This window comes from Nicotiana tomentosiformis, chromosome 6, assembly GCF_000390325.3.
Source record: "Nicotiana tomentosiformis chromosome 6, ASM39032v3, whole genome shotgun sequence".
NCBI lineage: Eukaryota > Viridiplantae > Streptophyta > Magnoliopsida > Solanales > Solanaceae > Nicotiana > Nicotiana tomentosiformis.
Window position 1 is genome coordinate 21,538,625 of NC_090817.1, and position 16,319 is coordinate 21,554,943.

Below are 16,319 nucleotides of genomic sequence, written 5' to 3' on the forward strand. Positions count from 1 at the left end.
ATATAAAGTGATAGTAAGAATTTTATTAAAACAATATACTCAAACAAGATATATCACAAACGCGATATGTTTAGTATTCTTTAATATTGGCACCAGAATAAAATGCAAGTACTAAAATCAAGGGTTCGATCGTTACATATATAAAAAAGGAAAAGATGTTATCCGGAAGGTTTAATTTTTAAGGTAATCTGTATTTAATCCAAATAACTCAAATTATAATTTAATATTTGTGTTTGCGCGTCACGAAGGTACTACTTATTTTCAGTATTTCCATCGTTAATTTGCAATTAGAGTGTTAGTTCAACTACTAGTTTTTTTGTAGAAGAGCTTCAGTATTGTTACAATTTCTCTCGTAAATATTACTCCATTTGATCCAAATTTTTTGTTTTAACCATATAAATTTAGTCTGTGTCACTTTAAAAATCAAATAGACTTAATTATTAATTTTCAAATATACACTTCCTCTAGTAAATGATTTAAAATTTTAAAGATAGATAAAGAGTAAATAAAGAAAATAAAAAGGTAACTTGAGGAGAAATAAATGATAACTTAACCAAATAGCTTTTATTATTAATTTTATTAAATCATTTCTATTTATCACTAGGGGTACATTGGGAAGGTTGAGATTCATCGGCCCTTATCTAAAAGGTCTCGGTTTTAATTTATGAATGAAAAATTATTTAATATATTACGCTTTATCCCCTTAAATACACTTATTTTGTTTGGAGGGAGTATAATCTGAACAACCCTTACGTGACACTTCTTTGAAAGAGAAAAGAGGAAAAGTCATTTGTAGCCAATCTTATATCGTTTGGAAATCACAAGATTTCCAATACATTTAGTAGCCTAAAATATATTTAAATGGCCAACCCAAAATTCTGCCAACCCCATCCCATGCACCATCCTCTTCTGCCATTTGCCAGACTACACAAAAAAGTTCCACTATTACCTCGTCGTTGTTGCACTGACGTACTGTTGCGACCTCCACCCTACCGCTGCCACCTTCGCCGCAACCTCCACTATACCGCTACCACCGCATGCCCTATCCATACCCCTAAAAACAGATTACAAAAATCAAACTTACTCACCCATGGGCTAGTCATCCACCCCAAAATTCTACCACCAACCCTGCTACCATCGCACAACCGCCACCGTACTATCCTACAGACACCCCAAAAAAGAAGACCATAAAAAATCAGGCCCACCCACCCCTGGACCAGTGTCATCCACCCACGTTTTCACCACCAAATCTAAACAATTAAGGACTAAAAAGAGAATTAAAAAAAGAGTGAGAATTTATACAAAAAAAAAATATGGAAAAAAGGAAGAAGAAAGAGTAAAGTAGGAATGAGAAGAAGAAAAAATAAAATAAAAAGAGATGTTTATATATATATATTATATAAGATACTATTAAACCTAAAGAAATAAGATCTAAAAGGGGAAAAGAAAGAAATGCTGAGAGTATTTATGAGAGAAAAATTATACACCTTTATATACAAAAAATATATTATTTATTCGCTTTATCTATATATTTTATAAATTATATATGCACCGGTTATATACATTGTGAGCACCTAATTTTTGCCCTAATATAAAATTACTCCTAAAAAATCTAAAAAATAGCTTTAATTTTTTTAAAAATATTTTTACTTAGTTTGCTTTGTACGTATTCGTGTTTGATGCATTTTTAAGTTGCATTTTAAATCCTAAAGAAAATACAAAAATATTTTTGAATTTTTATATTTTTTAAATTTTAATTGCATAATCAATTGCATTTGTAAAACACTAAAATACTAAAAAAAAAATACATTAGTAACTCTACATGCATTCTTAGGCTAGTTAATTAATTAGGTCATTAGTCAATTAGTGAGTAAAATATATATAATAGTTTAGCCACACAAATTAGTTTAGTCGAGCCCATCACTTTAGAAGCCCAATTTTCATGATCCGCCTGGCCCAACCCTTAGCAGCGGCGCACCATCCCCACATAAAAGAAATATCCCAGCAGCTTTGAAAAAAGGACTACTATCTCACCCTCACCATCTTCAACATAGAAAAACAGACCCCCCCTCAACCCCCCCCCCCCCCCCAAAAGAGGGACTCCTCTTCTACACTCAAAAAACCTGAGTCGTCCCCTTAATCTCATCCCTCACCTCGCGATTCACAGACCTCACTCCCACACTCTCCTCTCCTCTCATACACAGAAATCACAATAAAAAATAGCTGAAAATGTTTTGTTTCAAACTTTGAATTTCAGATCTGGAAAAATACAAAAAAGAAAAGAAAAAAGGAAACAGATTAGAAAGGGAAATTATGAAACTCTTGTTTCCGTCAAACTTCAGTTCATCTACTTGTTAGTTTTGGGGTTCTTGAGTTTAAGTTGTTGAAGGTTGATTTTGCCGTGGACTGCTTCCGTTGCTGTCGCTGTCTTGTTGATCTTCATTTGGCCCTTTTGTGTAGCCTTTATTTGGCGTTTCTAGCCAATTCCTAAGCGATTAGGTACACATCTCCAACTTGTACTTCTTCCTTGATTTGCAATGAAATTTTGGCTTTCTCCTCCTAAATTCTCTTGTCGTGAATGATTGAATTTGTTGTCAATTTTGGTTTTAATATAAGTGGAACGTGTGTGAACTTATTTGAAATGCTAGATCTAGCTAATACTTAAATATGCTATAGATTCAAGTGACATGGCAGAATGTTTAGGAAAATCATTTATGTGCTTTATGTGAATGATTCGTGGCTTAAGATGATTTTTAGCATGAATTGAGGCATACTGTTTTCACATGTTTAGCCTAGACTCAATCGAGACTTTTGTGTTTAGCATAATAATCGAGTATATGATTTGGGATGTTATTATTTAAGAACTGATTTTAACATTGAGTAATTAATCTGTGTGACTGGACTTGTTTGAGTAGGAATTTGTGGATTTAGCTTTTCCCAGTATGGGCCTCTTAATTGGCCTAACGAGGCTGCATGCCCAATTTGGGGCCTAATGGTTTCCACACTATATTATCATTTGGGCTCAATTGTAAGCCCACAAACGTTTACACCAGACCTGGTTAAGGTTTAAATGTGAGTCTTTCCTCATGCATAACTCACGATTTTGTGAAAACCAACTATCAACCATATTATTAATAAGGTAAATCCATCGAAGGCATTTGAACTCAAGAACTTCACATAATCCCAAAATATAGAAAGAAATAATCATAAATGCGCTAGTTGCTTTAGGCGCGATTAATAAATTATCGTGGCTATGGGTACGGTTCCCGTGGCATAGTCATGATACGTAATCTCCAAGTCGAGTGCGTTTCACGTGACTCGACCATCACTTCAAATAATAATAAAAATTAACATGTTGTAAATCGCGGGTGCGTTTCACGTGGCGCGATTCGCAATGTGTACAAAAACAAACGTGTGCGCGACATGTCTCAAATATGTATTAAATCAGATAATTTGGCTAATTATTAATAGTTGAGCGACTGTGCTAGAACCACAGAATTCGGGAGTGCCTCACACCTTCTCCCGGGTTAACAGAATTCCTTACCCGATCTTCTGTGTTCGCAAACCATAAATAAGAGTCAATTTTCTCGATTTGGGATTTAAAATAAGCCGGTGACTTGGGACACCATAAATATTCTAAGTGGCGACTCTGATTAAACAAATAATTCCATTTCGAACATTGTCACTTTAATTGGAAAAACTCTCTATCCCCTAATACCCCCTTCCAAAATAAGGAGGTAGAGCTGTCACACCTCCTTTTTCCCAATTGGGGGGGATAGGGGAGTTTTTTCAATTTAAGTGACATTGTTCGAAATGGAATTATTTATTTATTTCAGAGTCGCCACTTGGAATAATTTATGGTGTCCTAAGTCACTGGTTTATTTTAAAATCCCAAATCGAGGAAATTTGACTCTATTTATGATCCGCGAACACAGAAGACCGGGTAAGGAATTCTGTTAACCCAGGAGAAGGTGCGAGGCACTCCCGAGTTCCGTGGTTTTAGCACGGTCGCTCAACTATTAATAATTGGCCTAATTATCTGATTTATTACATGTTTGAAGCTTATTGTGCATTTTTATCTTCTAACCGCTTTTCATTATTTATGGAATTAATTCAAACAAATCGCGATGCCACACACTCGTTTGTTTTTGTGCACATTGTGAATCGCGCCACGTGAAACGCACCCGCGATTTACAACATGTTGGTTTTTTATTATTATTAGAAGTTATGGTCGGGTCACATGAAATGCACACTCGAATGGGATTTACGTATCGTGACCATGCCACAAGAACCGTACCCATGGCCACGATGATTCATTATTAATCGCGCCTAAAGCAAAACTACGATGTTCAAAATTATTAATTTCCTAAGTTTGAGATCAAGCATGAAGATTTAAGAATTATGAAAATAATTTTTGGTAGTCAATATACTAATTAAACCAAACTGACTAATTATCTTAAACGAAAGGTGTGATCAGTCTAGCAGTTCTATCCTAAACCAAATCCTCCACATTTACTCTTGCCAGAAATAATAGAAAAGAAAGAATAAATACCACAAAAAAACCAAAATGATCATCAATTCGATATCAAGTTTCTTTTTAGATTTTTTTTATCAATATTTCGTAAACATTCATGCAAGAGCAGAGAATAAGTTTTCCTTTGCTTTGTTTTCCTGCCTGTAGAGATTCAAACAAATGAAACTAAAGATTTCACATTGACTATCTATTTTCATCAGCAAAACATCCCCAAGCAAAAAGAGGAGAGGCACAAAAACATAATAATGTTTACCTTCAACCACCACCAAAACTTATCAAATTCACGAGAAAATTGCATCACAAACTAGTATATAAACTAGCTCGCAAATATTTTCCGTTAATAAAATAAGGATTAAAGAGATGAACCTGAATGCGCAAAAACTTTGGATTAATGCTGAAAGTGAATGCAAGCATGAGAAAACTTAAGAACGAACTTGAAAGGAAGAAAACAGGTGCTGAAATTTGAGCTTCAACAGGAATATCGACCGAAAATGGACACCTCGAATGGAGAATTTGAACCGCGACAAACTCGAATCAACCAAACTCCATAATTAAGAATCAAAATCGAAGTTGGAAAGAGGGAATAAAATTATTTTTGTATTATTTTTTCTTTTTTTGAAACTCAAATCAAAAGGAAGAAAAACCCCCAAAATCTTGTTATGTTTTCCTCTTTACTGTTCCGTCCCCTCTCTATTGTATGTTACTGTTTTTTGCCATTTTTTTCCTTTTCTTGTTTGTTCATCCCTTTCTCTTTTGTGTGTGGCTGATTCCTTGCCCTCAAGGGAGATGGCCGTTTTTCTCTTTTTGTTTTCTCTTTGATTTCCTGCGGCTGTCGCTTAGAGATAGGGCTTCCTCCGTGGTCAAGCAAAATGAGTGTGTATTTATCTTTAGGTAGGGAGAAGGGGCTTAGGGTTACGGGATTGGGCTTGAATTTAGGAAATTGGGTTGGGTCCGTATCTTGTTGGGTTTTAATTTTGGGCTAAGAAGACTAAAATAATATACTGTATTTATAAAAATTACTCCTAATAAATTACTAAAATAAAATTAAATATTAAAAATAAAACTATATTTTTATATTTTTAAATGTTATAATAAAGTAAAATAGAGAAAATAGGCTAAAGTCATGGTAAAATTAAAATACTATAAACATAAATATACTAACTGACCTTAAACTAAAAATGAAAATATTTTTGAGTTTTTTTTTCAATTGTAATTTGAAGTAAAAATTGATTGAAACTCTATAAAAATTAAACTTAAGTTAAATAAATATTTTAAACACTAAAATAGCTCAAAAATGTGCCGGATCAAAAATTACGTGCTTACAGCTGCCCCTCTTTGCTTGAAAACACGAAGAGTTTTCGGAGCAAAGAACAATAAGCAACGTAATTGATTTATGACCCGATGCTTATTCAAAGCAAAACAAAGACGGACAAAAGATTGTGACCGAGCCCAGGTATCTGAGCTACCTACATATCCTTGGCTTTAAAGGAATCAGGTCACATGTAGTTCAGAGGTGAATGAAGTAATGGAGTGTGTGGAGAGAATGACAGAGTCGAGTGAGATACCGTTCCGTCGAGGTTCCGGTCCGCGGTCCTGTTATTACATCAAAATAAAAAAATAAAAAAAGACTAACTAAGTCTGTCAGCTATGAGTTACAAGATTCCTATCTATAAGTCTTCTGAAACTTGATCTTGAGGCTTGAATGGTTCTTCATGCAGACTTTTGATTTAAACTTGCTGCTTGCTAACTGTTCATTCTTCTATAGCTTCTTCGGATCAAGACCGGACATGCAGTGCTCGTGTATTCAGCCATGTCTTGAACAGTTCATGTCTTTCATCGGCTTATGCATTTTGGATTCACTTCTCTTTTTTTTTCTTTTATTCTGGATTGAGACTTCTTCCTTTGGTCATCTCGGACTGTCAGCTCGCATTCTTGAGGCGAGCTTCTGCTACTTCTAACTTGAATTGAATTCTTAAATGACTTCCCTCGTTCTACAGGTGGGCGCCTGATAACTTAAAACTCGAAATAAATTCCCTCATTCTCCAGGTGGGTGCTTGCTGACTTAAAACTTGAAAGAAATTCCCTCATTCTCCAGGTGGGCGCCTGTGCTGACTTAAAACAGAAATGAATTTTCTCGTTTTCCAGGTGGGCGCCTGTTGCTAACTTAAAACTTAAAATGAATTCCCTCGTTCTCCAGGTGGGCGCCTGTTGACTTAAAACTGAAATGAATTCCCTCGTTCTCCAGGTGGGCACCTACAACTACAACAAAATGGAAACAACAAAAGAAATTTTTTCTGTCCCAGTTTACACTAGGAAGATTTGTGAGTTATTAGCAGAACTATAAATTACCTATGCTATTGATGAATGATGCAATGATGAGAGCAAAATTGAAGACTCGACTAGGATGTGCGTCTCCTAAAGAAATAAAAATCTGAAAAACCCAAACTAGGAAGTGCATCTCCTAAATTTGAGATTGAGCTTGCAGAAAACTATAAACTAAGCTTGACTAAACTAAAAACTGGCCCTATTCTCCAGGCGGGACCCCTGATTTCAAGAAAATTAAAGTTTGATAACTTAAGAAAACTAAAAATTGACCTTTTTTTTTCAAGACTTCCTTTGTTTTTAAACTTATTATCCTAGGAGAAAATTCATCAGACTAGGCCTTTTTTTTGTATCTTAGGAGAAAGATTTATCAGACTAAGATTTCTATCGTAGGAGAAAGTTCATCAGACTAAGTTTTCTATCTTAGGAGAAAGATTCATCAGACTAAGATTTCTATCCTAGGAGAAAGTTCATCAGACTAGGTCTTCAATCTTAGGAGAAAGATTCATCAGACTAAGATTTTTATCCTAGGAGAAAGTTCATCAGACTAGGTCTTCATTCTTAGGAGAAAGATTGATCAGACTAAGATTTCGGTCCTAGGAGAAAATTCATCAGACTAGGTCTCTTTTTTATTATCTTAGGAGAAAGATTCATCAGACTAAGATTTCTATCCTAGGAGAAAGTTCATCAGACTAGGTCTTCAATCTTAGGAGAAAGATTCATCAGACTAAGATTTTTATCCTAGGAGAAAGTTCATCAGACTAGGTCTTCATTCTTAGGAGAAAGATTGATCAGACTAAGATTTCGGTCCTAGGAGAAAATTCATCAGACTAGGTCTCTTTTTTATTATCTTAGGAGAAAGATTCATCAGACTAAGATATCGATCCTAGGAGAAAATTCATCAGACTAGGTCTTTTTGTTTGTTATCTTAGGAGAAAGATTTATCAGATTAAGATTTCTATCCTAGGAGAAAGTTCATCAGACTAGGTCTTCAATCGTAGGAGAAAGATTCATCAGACTAAGATTTTGATCCTAGGAGAAAATTTATCAAACTAGGTTTCTTTTTTATTATCTTAGGAGAAAGATTCATCAGACTAGGTTTTCTATCTTAGGAGAAAAATTCATCAGACTAAGATTTCGATCCTACGAGAAAATTCATCAGACTAGGTCTTCTATCTTAGGAGAAAGATTCATCAGACTAAGATTTCTATCTTAGGAGAAAAATGTGAAGAGCAATGGCAATATTTTATGCACACTAGCAAGACAAATAAAGGCAAAGATTTGAGAAACTTCTCTTTGTCGGCTCTTCTCTTCTCTTTTTTTTCTTTTGAACCACTTTCCTTGCACTGCTTTGTTCCTGTTTCAAACAAAGGAAATTTTGTCAGTTTTAAAAGTAGTGGTCGGTTTGTGGCCTTGAGTCTTGGGCAGCTTGGCTTTTGCTCAATCAACTTTAGTCGGTTTCAAGAGACTTTTTGCTTTACATCAACCGTGATCGTTTCACACCCAGTACCATTTGTATTTGTGGCTCAATCAGCCTTATCCCAACTGGAGATCTTTGCTTAGGTGACCTTTTCTATGTCTTGAATGTCTTTCTGCTTTTTGAGCAATTTGTCTGTCAGAGAGAATCACAACTGGTAAGTGTCTTTTGCATGATGTGCACACTTCATAGTTCTTGTTCAGTACTACAGAGAGCCCGAGCCCCTGATTAAACTCGAGGTTATCTTTGCTTGCTTTAGCCAAGTAGGCTGACAAGGGTATTTTGGGGGGAAGCCTTTGCATAAATCCTCAAGGCATGTTGACTGTGACACCTGATTGTGCTGGCCAAATTCACTTTGTGCAACTGAAAAGCTAGTAGCAGATTTTGAAATCTTTTCTTGCTTGTTTTGACAAGGACTAACTTAGAGGGAAGTACACAATAATGCAAAGAAACAAGTATTAACAAGAAATGCCCCTGTCGGAAGGACAGAAGGAAGAGTTTTTTATTTTTTATTTTTTTTTATTTTGCGGTAACTAGCCTTAATGATCATGACATGCATTTTGGACTTAACGGCCCGATCTATCAAACTGATCCAATCTTCCCTTTTACCATTCTTATGACCTTTGAAGTCGGGCTTGTTCGTGCCAATCCTTTGCATCAGCTTCACGACTCACTATCGACTAATGGTGACCCGAGGAATTTTCACCAACAAGTCTCTCTTCTTTATTCATCTCTGCTTATCGTCGCCTTACAGTGCCTGTGAGGGTTTTCACTAGTAAGACTCTCTCATTTTTCTTCTCTTTTTCTTTTTCTTTTGCTTTCTTGTGTGAGCAACTTGACAGTGTTCTATGTCGTGTGACAACCGTTGCTCATTGCATGCTTCTCTTGACATTCTTGAAGGCATATCGGGAGGTCTTTATTTGGAAGGATTTTGGATAGGGTTGGAAAAGAGGGACGTCATGAAGGCTCAAAGTAGACTCAAAATAAGGGGTTGTAGACTTACAACTCTTAGAATCGACTCTTTCAAAAGTGAAATAAAATCTTTGCCCCAGTTTCAGATATTGGGGATTTTTGGATTTTTTTTTGAATTCTTATTTGGTTGGACCGAATCGTGTAAGGCTGCCTACGTATCCTTTTTTTTAAGGAATCAGGTCTAACGTAGTTCAAACATTTGTCCTAACTATTATTTTTCATCTTTCTTTCTGCTCTTTTTTTTTTCGTTTTTTTCTCTCTTTTTTTTTCAAAACAAGTTGCCCAACTTCTATTTTCTGGGGGTATGAGCTTTTGACTGTTCTTTTTTTTTTTTTTTTACTTGTACAATCTAAGAGTTGCCCAGTTCGTACTCTTTGGGCATGGACTTTTTTTCATTTTTTTTTTTGGACTTTTAACTCTAAACTTGATTCCAAAAGAGGGTGGTCGAAGAAAATAACACAGGCTCAAAAGGGATAACAAAGGGTATAAAGTGTTTAGGTAGCAAAAAAAAGGCCTCCCAGCCTCGAGAACGCCAAACATATTATCTTTTGCGGTCACAACATTGATGACCATGTTTGTCTTCTTAGTTTGTCGTGGTCGAAAGACACTTTCCATTCCTTAATGTCAAACTTTCCAATAAACTTCAATTGATTCTTTCTCAAACCCGATCTTCACAATGATTTGAAGGTAAAACTTACTCGAGCTTAATTCCAAAGTGTTTCGACTCTTTGTTTATCCTAAAAAATATCTTCTTCTTTTTTTCGGTTATCCGATTCAAGATTAAATCAATTTTCTAAGATCTGGCCAAAAGTTTCGCATGCATGTCATGTCACTAGAACTAGCGGCGAAAGAACTAAGCATTGGATGAAACAAGGACAAATTGTATTTCATTGAATAACAGATAGAAGGATTTGACAATAAGACAAACAAACTGAAATTCGAGTTACAACCCTAAAATAACCCGGCTAATAAAAATAGCAACAAAACGAACAGACAAGACTCACACAAACAAAATAAAGGGATAGAAGGGTTTGACTTCTGGATCACACCCTGGAATAACCCAGATAATAGAAAAAACATCAAAACAAGCTACCAAGATTCCTTCCTAGTGAGGAGGGAATGACTTTTCAATTGCTAAGCTTGACATTTAGCCACAAATTTGCTCATCAGAATCACCATGGCCTTCTCCAATTTCAATCGGCAAGTTCTCGAGAGGATTCTCATACTCCATGTTACCACATATCATCCCCACAAAGTGTGCATCATCATGTGCATGTAAAGGATTCTGCGTGATATTCTGGGTGTCATTATCTTGGATCACTATCAGTTTTTCCTGGATCATCCTTTCTATTTCTCTTTTCAAATCCCGACAACTTTCAACAATGTGCCCCTCGGCATTGGAATGGTATTCACACCTTTTAGAAGGGTCAAAGTTTCTTGCACGTGGGTCCACATGATTTGGAGGAATAGGTGCAATCATGTCATAATGCTTTAATTTCTCAAACACACTTGTGTAGGACTCTCCTATTGGTGTAAAATTATCTTTCTACCTTTGTTCCCCTCTATACCCCTGGCTTGGTTGTGGGTCATAGGGAACTTGAAAATTTTGTGGAGGCTGGTGGAGATTTTGCGGTGCTGGTGCTCGCCTTCTGGGGTGTCTTGGTGGCTGGACAATATACTGAAATGGAGCAATAGAGTATTGTGGGTTCTGAGGTGGATAGTAGTGCTCAGGGGAATCATCGGAAACCTGATAAGGCTGCTCATACCTTCGAGATGTTCTCCTAGGACCTCTTCTCGACCTTATTGTCATCATGGTTTCTTCATCCTTCTCATTCGTGTCACTAAAATTATCAGATTCAATCTTTACAGCCTGAGTTGCAGCTTTGAGAACTGCTTGACTTATAATTTTGCCTGTCTTAAGGCCATTCTCAACCATTTTCCCAATTTTGATTGCTTCCGAGAAGGATTTGCCCACTACAGACATCATGTTTTGAAAATAATCTGGCTCTTGAGCCTGAAGGAAGACAGTGATTAGCTCGTGGTCATCCATGGGTGGCTTAACTCTAGCCGCTTGCTCCCTCCATTTAATGGCATATTCCCTAAAACTTTTAGTTGGTTTCTTCTTCAAGTTTGAAAGGGAATTGCGATCTGGGGCGATATCGATGTTGTATTGGAACTGTTTGACAAAGGCTTGGGCCATGTCATCCCAGACATGCCAGTGAGAGGTTTCTTGATCCATAAACCATTCAGAGGCTACCCCTGTCAGGCTTTCCCCGAAATAAGCCATTGCTAGTTCTTCTTTTCCCTCCACACCTCTTAGTTGATTGCAATACCTTTTCAGATGGGCTATGGGGTCTCCGTGTCCATCATACTTTTCAAATTTGGGAGTCTTGAAACCAAGTGGCAAACGAACACCGGGGAACATACATAGATCCTTGAAGGCAATACTCTTCTGACACGTCGACCCTTGCAGGTTTTTCAACTTTTGTTCTAAGCTTTTCACTCTTTGGGTCATTTCTTCTTGTGTCATCTTTCGGGTAGGCTTCTCAATCTTTGAAGGAAGATCAAATAGATACGAGTGGTACTCAGGAGAATGGTATTGTTCTTGATGGGTAGCAAATTGTGACTCATGACTTTTCTTTTGTACCACGGTTGGTTGTGGGATAGTGAAAACGGGCATAACAGCAGTGATTGTCTGATTGGTGGTCAATGGCACACTTTGGGAGCGCGCAACAGAAGTTTCAGCTGTAGTCGTACAGTTGGGATAAAGACTGAACCCAAATGGATAGGATCGATCAGACAATGAGACATGAGTGGTAGTAGTCGAGATGGGTGTGAATTTTGGGAAAACATAAGAAAGGGGTGGTCCTTGACCATTGGCCGATGCTCGACACATTTCAGTCATTTGTTGTTTCAGTATTCTATTTTCCTCAACCATAGTAGACTCTTGGTGAACCCTCTGACCCTGAGTCTCTTGACCACCCGTAACAGCTCTAATGTCAGTTGTCAATGACATCTTTCCTTTGGATCTTGTGTTGATGGCTTACCACAAACCGACCACCTCAAACTTTCATCTATGATTCAAAACAAGAGACACGTTAGAATGGACTCAGTCGGTCCTTATTATCATCATCATTTTTTATTTTATTTTTATTTATTTTTTTAAAATTTTGGTCGATCGAACCTGATGTGGGTTGCCTACGTATCATGTGGGAACATGAATCAGACCATGCGTAGTTCGCGCTGTCACACCTCCTTTTTCTCGCGGGGGATAAGGGAGTTTTTCCAATTAAAGTGACAATATTCGAAATGAGATTATTTATTCGATCAGAGTCGCCACTTGGAATAGTTGTTATGGTGTCCCAAGTCATCGGTTTATTTTAAATCCCAAATCGAGGAAATTGACTCTATTATTACGGTTCGCGAACACAGAAGACCGGGTAAGGAATTCTGTTAATCCGGGAGAAGGTGTGAGGCACTCCCGAGTTCCGTGGTTTTAGCACGGTCGCTCAACTATTAATGATTGGCCTAATTATCTGATTTATTACACATTTGAAACCTACTGTGCATTTTTACTTTTAAAAAATCGCTTTTAGTATTTATGGAATTCGTTTGAACAAGTCGCGATGTCGCACACTCGTTTGTTTTTGTACACATTGTGAATCGCGTCACGTGAAACGCACCCGCGACTTACAACATATTTATTTTTATTATTATTAGAAGTTGTGGTCGAGTCACATGAAATGCACACTCGAATTGGGTATTATGCATCATGACCATGCCACGGGAACCGTACTCATAGTCACGTTGTTTTATTATTAATCGCGCCTAAAGTAAGCTACGATGTTTATGAATTGTTCATTCTCTAGGTTTCAGTTTATTGTGAAGGCCATAGGTTATGGAAATTCTTGTGGATAAAATATTTTGGAGAGACTTAACTAATATTTTCCGGAACATATGCAAACACTTGTTAATTACGGAAATGTGGGCTAACTTTTATTATTTAAATCGAATGTTAACGACCTAATTAGATAACCAAGGAAAAGAATGACCTAAGGCTCAAAATTGTACCAATTTCTATAAAATCGTTCACCTACAAAGCCCATAACATCATTATCATCCCAAATTTTTAACAAACTCAAATACCATGGCATTCATGCTAAAACTATCTTGAACATGACACAAATATTTAACTAGTCAAGGAAATGATCTTATAAACTAAGTAATCACAGTTGGATTCTTGATTATGACTAAGGAATGAACTAATGACTTAATTTAAGCCTTAAGTATTAAGATATGACTCGGAACCAAACAACCGAGATTTAATCCAAATATAATGAGATCTAGAAAAGTAGAACCTAATTGAACCTACGACCTCAATGGGATCTCAAGTTTTACAAAATGACACCAGATAGTATCCTTCTAGCAATTCCGACAGAACTTAATTTGAGAAAAATAATAGATAGGTATCATGCTATTCATACCACGTTGAAAATTGACGCCAAAATAGAAGTAAGAGTGGAAAGAATTGAACCTGCGATTGCTTCTTTTAAATGAGTAAAATCAGTGAATACAAAGATATGCTCGGACTAACTATGTGCACGACCCGACGACGGAATTCGATCAAAAAATTGCTAAAAATCAGGGACACTGACCGCGACCTTCGGCTTCGAACAACACCTTAATCGACCATCCAACCTCGAACAAAACTTTTTAAAAGCTAACCAGAATTCTGAGTGGAATTGCAACGTCAGTTTATGGTAAAAATGGTTTAAGGCATGGTGGAATTGGGTTCCTCTAGTCCTCTGTTTCTATCCATCTATGTGGACTGTGCGTCAAAATGAGAAGGAGAGTGCCGATTTTTGTGAATTCAATTGATGTTCTCTCCTCTAATCTAATCTAATATCCCCTTCATCTGATTCTCAGTTTTTTTAATCTACGGGCAGGCGAGGTGCGACGGCAAGAAGGGTCGTATCCGGGAGTGATGTCTCTCTCTGTGTGTTTTTAATGAAGAACTGCTGCCCTTTTCAAGGCGCTGCTGGTTCTTGTCCATTAGCTTATGATTTTTGGGTGTTAATTTGGTTTTCATATGGTAATGGGGAGTGGGTATTGGCCCTTGGATGAAAGTAGATCAATGGCTATGATTAAGGGATGAGTTTGATGGGTGAGAAAAGGATTTGGGCTAAAAGATATTGTGAAGAATGGGCCTTTGTCTTACTGGGCCACTAAAATTCGAAAATGAGCTCCCAATTGGCCCAAATTCAATTCTTTCTCATTGAATAAAAATAAAAATACTATCAAAATATACTAATTAATCTTAGTTAGTAAGAATAAACTATTAAAGTGAACTATAGATTAAAAATAAAAATATTTTTGGTATTTTTTAAATATTATAAATATCATAAAATACTAATAAGCTAACAAAAATATATAATAAGAAAAGAAATATTATAAAACTTTTTTTGTTTTTTTAAACTTATGTTTTAAAATTAAAACTAAAAGTTGACTGAAATTCTATTAAAATAAAAAATAAATAACTATTCTTTTTTTAAAATACTACTTTTAAAAGTTGCGCGGGTCAAAAATTACGTGCTTACAGCTGCCCCTCTTTGCTTGGAAATACGAAGAGTTTTCGGAGCAAAGAACACTAAGCAATGTATTTGGTTTATGACCCGACACTTATTCAAAACGAAACAAAGACGGACAAAAGATTGTGACCGAGCTCTAGTATCTGAGCTGCCTACATATCCTTGGCTATAAAGGAATCATGACACATGTAGTTTAGAAGTGATGGAGTGTGTGGAGAGGATGAGAGAGTCGAGTGAGATACCGTTCCGTCGAGGTTCCGGTCCGCGATCCTGTTATTACATCAAAATCAAAAATGAAAAAGACTAACTAAGCCTGCCAGCTATGAGTTACAAGATTCCTATCTATAAGTCTTCTGAAGCTTGATCTTGAGTCTTGAATGGTTCTTCATGCAGACTTTTGATTTGAACCTTGATGCTTGCTAGCTGCAGGTGCAGATTCATCTCTTCAGCTTCTTCGGATCAAGACGGGACATGCAAAGCTTGCGATTTCAGTCATGTCTTGAGCAGCCCATATCTTTTCATCTGCTTCTACATTTTGAATTCACTTTTTTTTTTTAATTCTGGATTGAGACTTCTTCTTTTGGTCATCTCGGACTATCGACTTGCATTCTTGAAGCGAGCTTCTGTACTTCTAACTTGAATTAAATTCTAAAATGACTTCCCTCGTTCTTCAGGTGGGCGCCTGCAACTGACTTGAAATTTGAAATGAATTTCCTCGTTCTCCAGGTGGGCGCCTGCTAATGACTTAAAAATTGAAACAAATTACCTCATTCTCCAGGTGGGCGCCTAATGACTTAAACCTTGAATAAATTCCCTCATTCTCCAGGTGGGCGCCTGCTGACTTTAAAAACTTAAAATGAATTCCCTCATTTTCCAGGTGGGTGCCTGATGTTGACTTAACACTTGAAATGAATTCCCTCATTCTCCAGGTGGGCGCCTGATGTTGACTTAAAACTTGAAATAAATTCCCTCGTTCTCCAGGTGGGTGCCTAATGACTTACACTTGAAATGAATTCCCTCGTTCTCCAGGTGGGCGCCTGATGACTTAAACTTGAAATAAATTCCCTCATTCTCCAGGTGGGCACCTGTGACTGACTTTAACTTGAAATGAATTCCCTCGTTCTCCAGGTGGGTGCTTGCAGCTTTAAAATTTGAAATAAATTCCCTCGTTCTCCAGGTGGGCGCCTGATGACTTAAAACTTGAAATAAATTCCCTCGTTCGATAGGTGGGCGCCTCATGACTTAAAACTGAAATGAATTCCCTCGTTCTCCAGGTGGGCGCCTGATGACTTAAAAGTTGAAATGAATTCCCTCGTTCTCCAGGTGGGCTCCTGCTACTACAACAAAACGGAAACAACAAAAGAAACTTTTTCTGCCCCAGTTTACACTAGGAAGATTTGTGAGTTATTAGCATAACTATAAATTA

At 36.8% G+C, this 16,319-nt stretch overlaps 1 protein-coding gene and 1 long non-coding RNA gene across 2 annotated transcripts; one reads left to right on the forward strand and one right to left on the reverse strand.

The window, feature by feature from the left end:
• Positions 1 to 2,053: 2,053 nt before the first annotated feature.
• Positions 2,054 to 15,672, forward strand: LOC117273314 (uncharacterized). Its single transcript, XR_011408394.1, has 3 exons — positions 2,054 to 2,499; positions 6,300 to 6,531; positions 15,568 to 15,672. It is a non-coding gene; the product is annotated as an uncharacterized lncRNA (long non-coding RNA).
• LOC138893284 (uncharacterized) lies at positions 9,120 to 14,334 on the reverse strand. Its single transcript, XM_070177174.1, has 2 exons — positions 12,157 to 14,334; positions 9,120 to 11,931 (listed from the first exon to the last, which is right to left on the reverse strand). The coding sequence occupies exons 1-2, from the start codon at positions 12,319 to 12,321 to the stop codon at positions 10,852 to 10,854; spliced, it is 1,245 nt and encodes a 414-aa protein (XP_070033275.1). The 5' UTR covers positions 12,322 to 14,334; the 3' UTR covers positions 9,120 to 10,851.
• Positions 15,673 to 16,319: the final 647 nt, after the last annotated feature.

Bases quoted from the DNA above. Each gene is read 5' to 3' on its own strand.
- LOC138893284 (XM_070177174.1), bottom strand. From the start codon at position 12,321: ATGTCATTGACAACTGACATTAGAGCTGTTACGGGTGGTCAAGAGACT. The intron at 11,932-12,156 runs GTTTTCCCAAAA...AAAAGTCATGAG, and splicing joins AAGGACCACCCCTTTCTTAT to TCACAATTTGCTACCCATCA.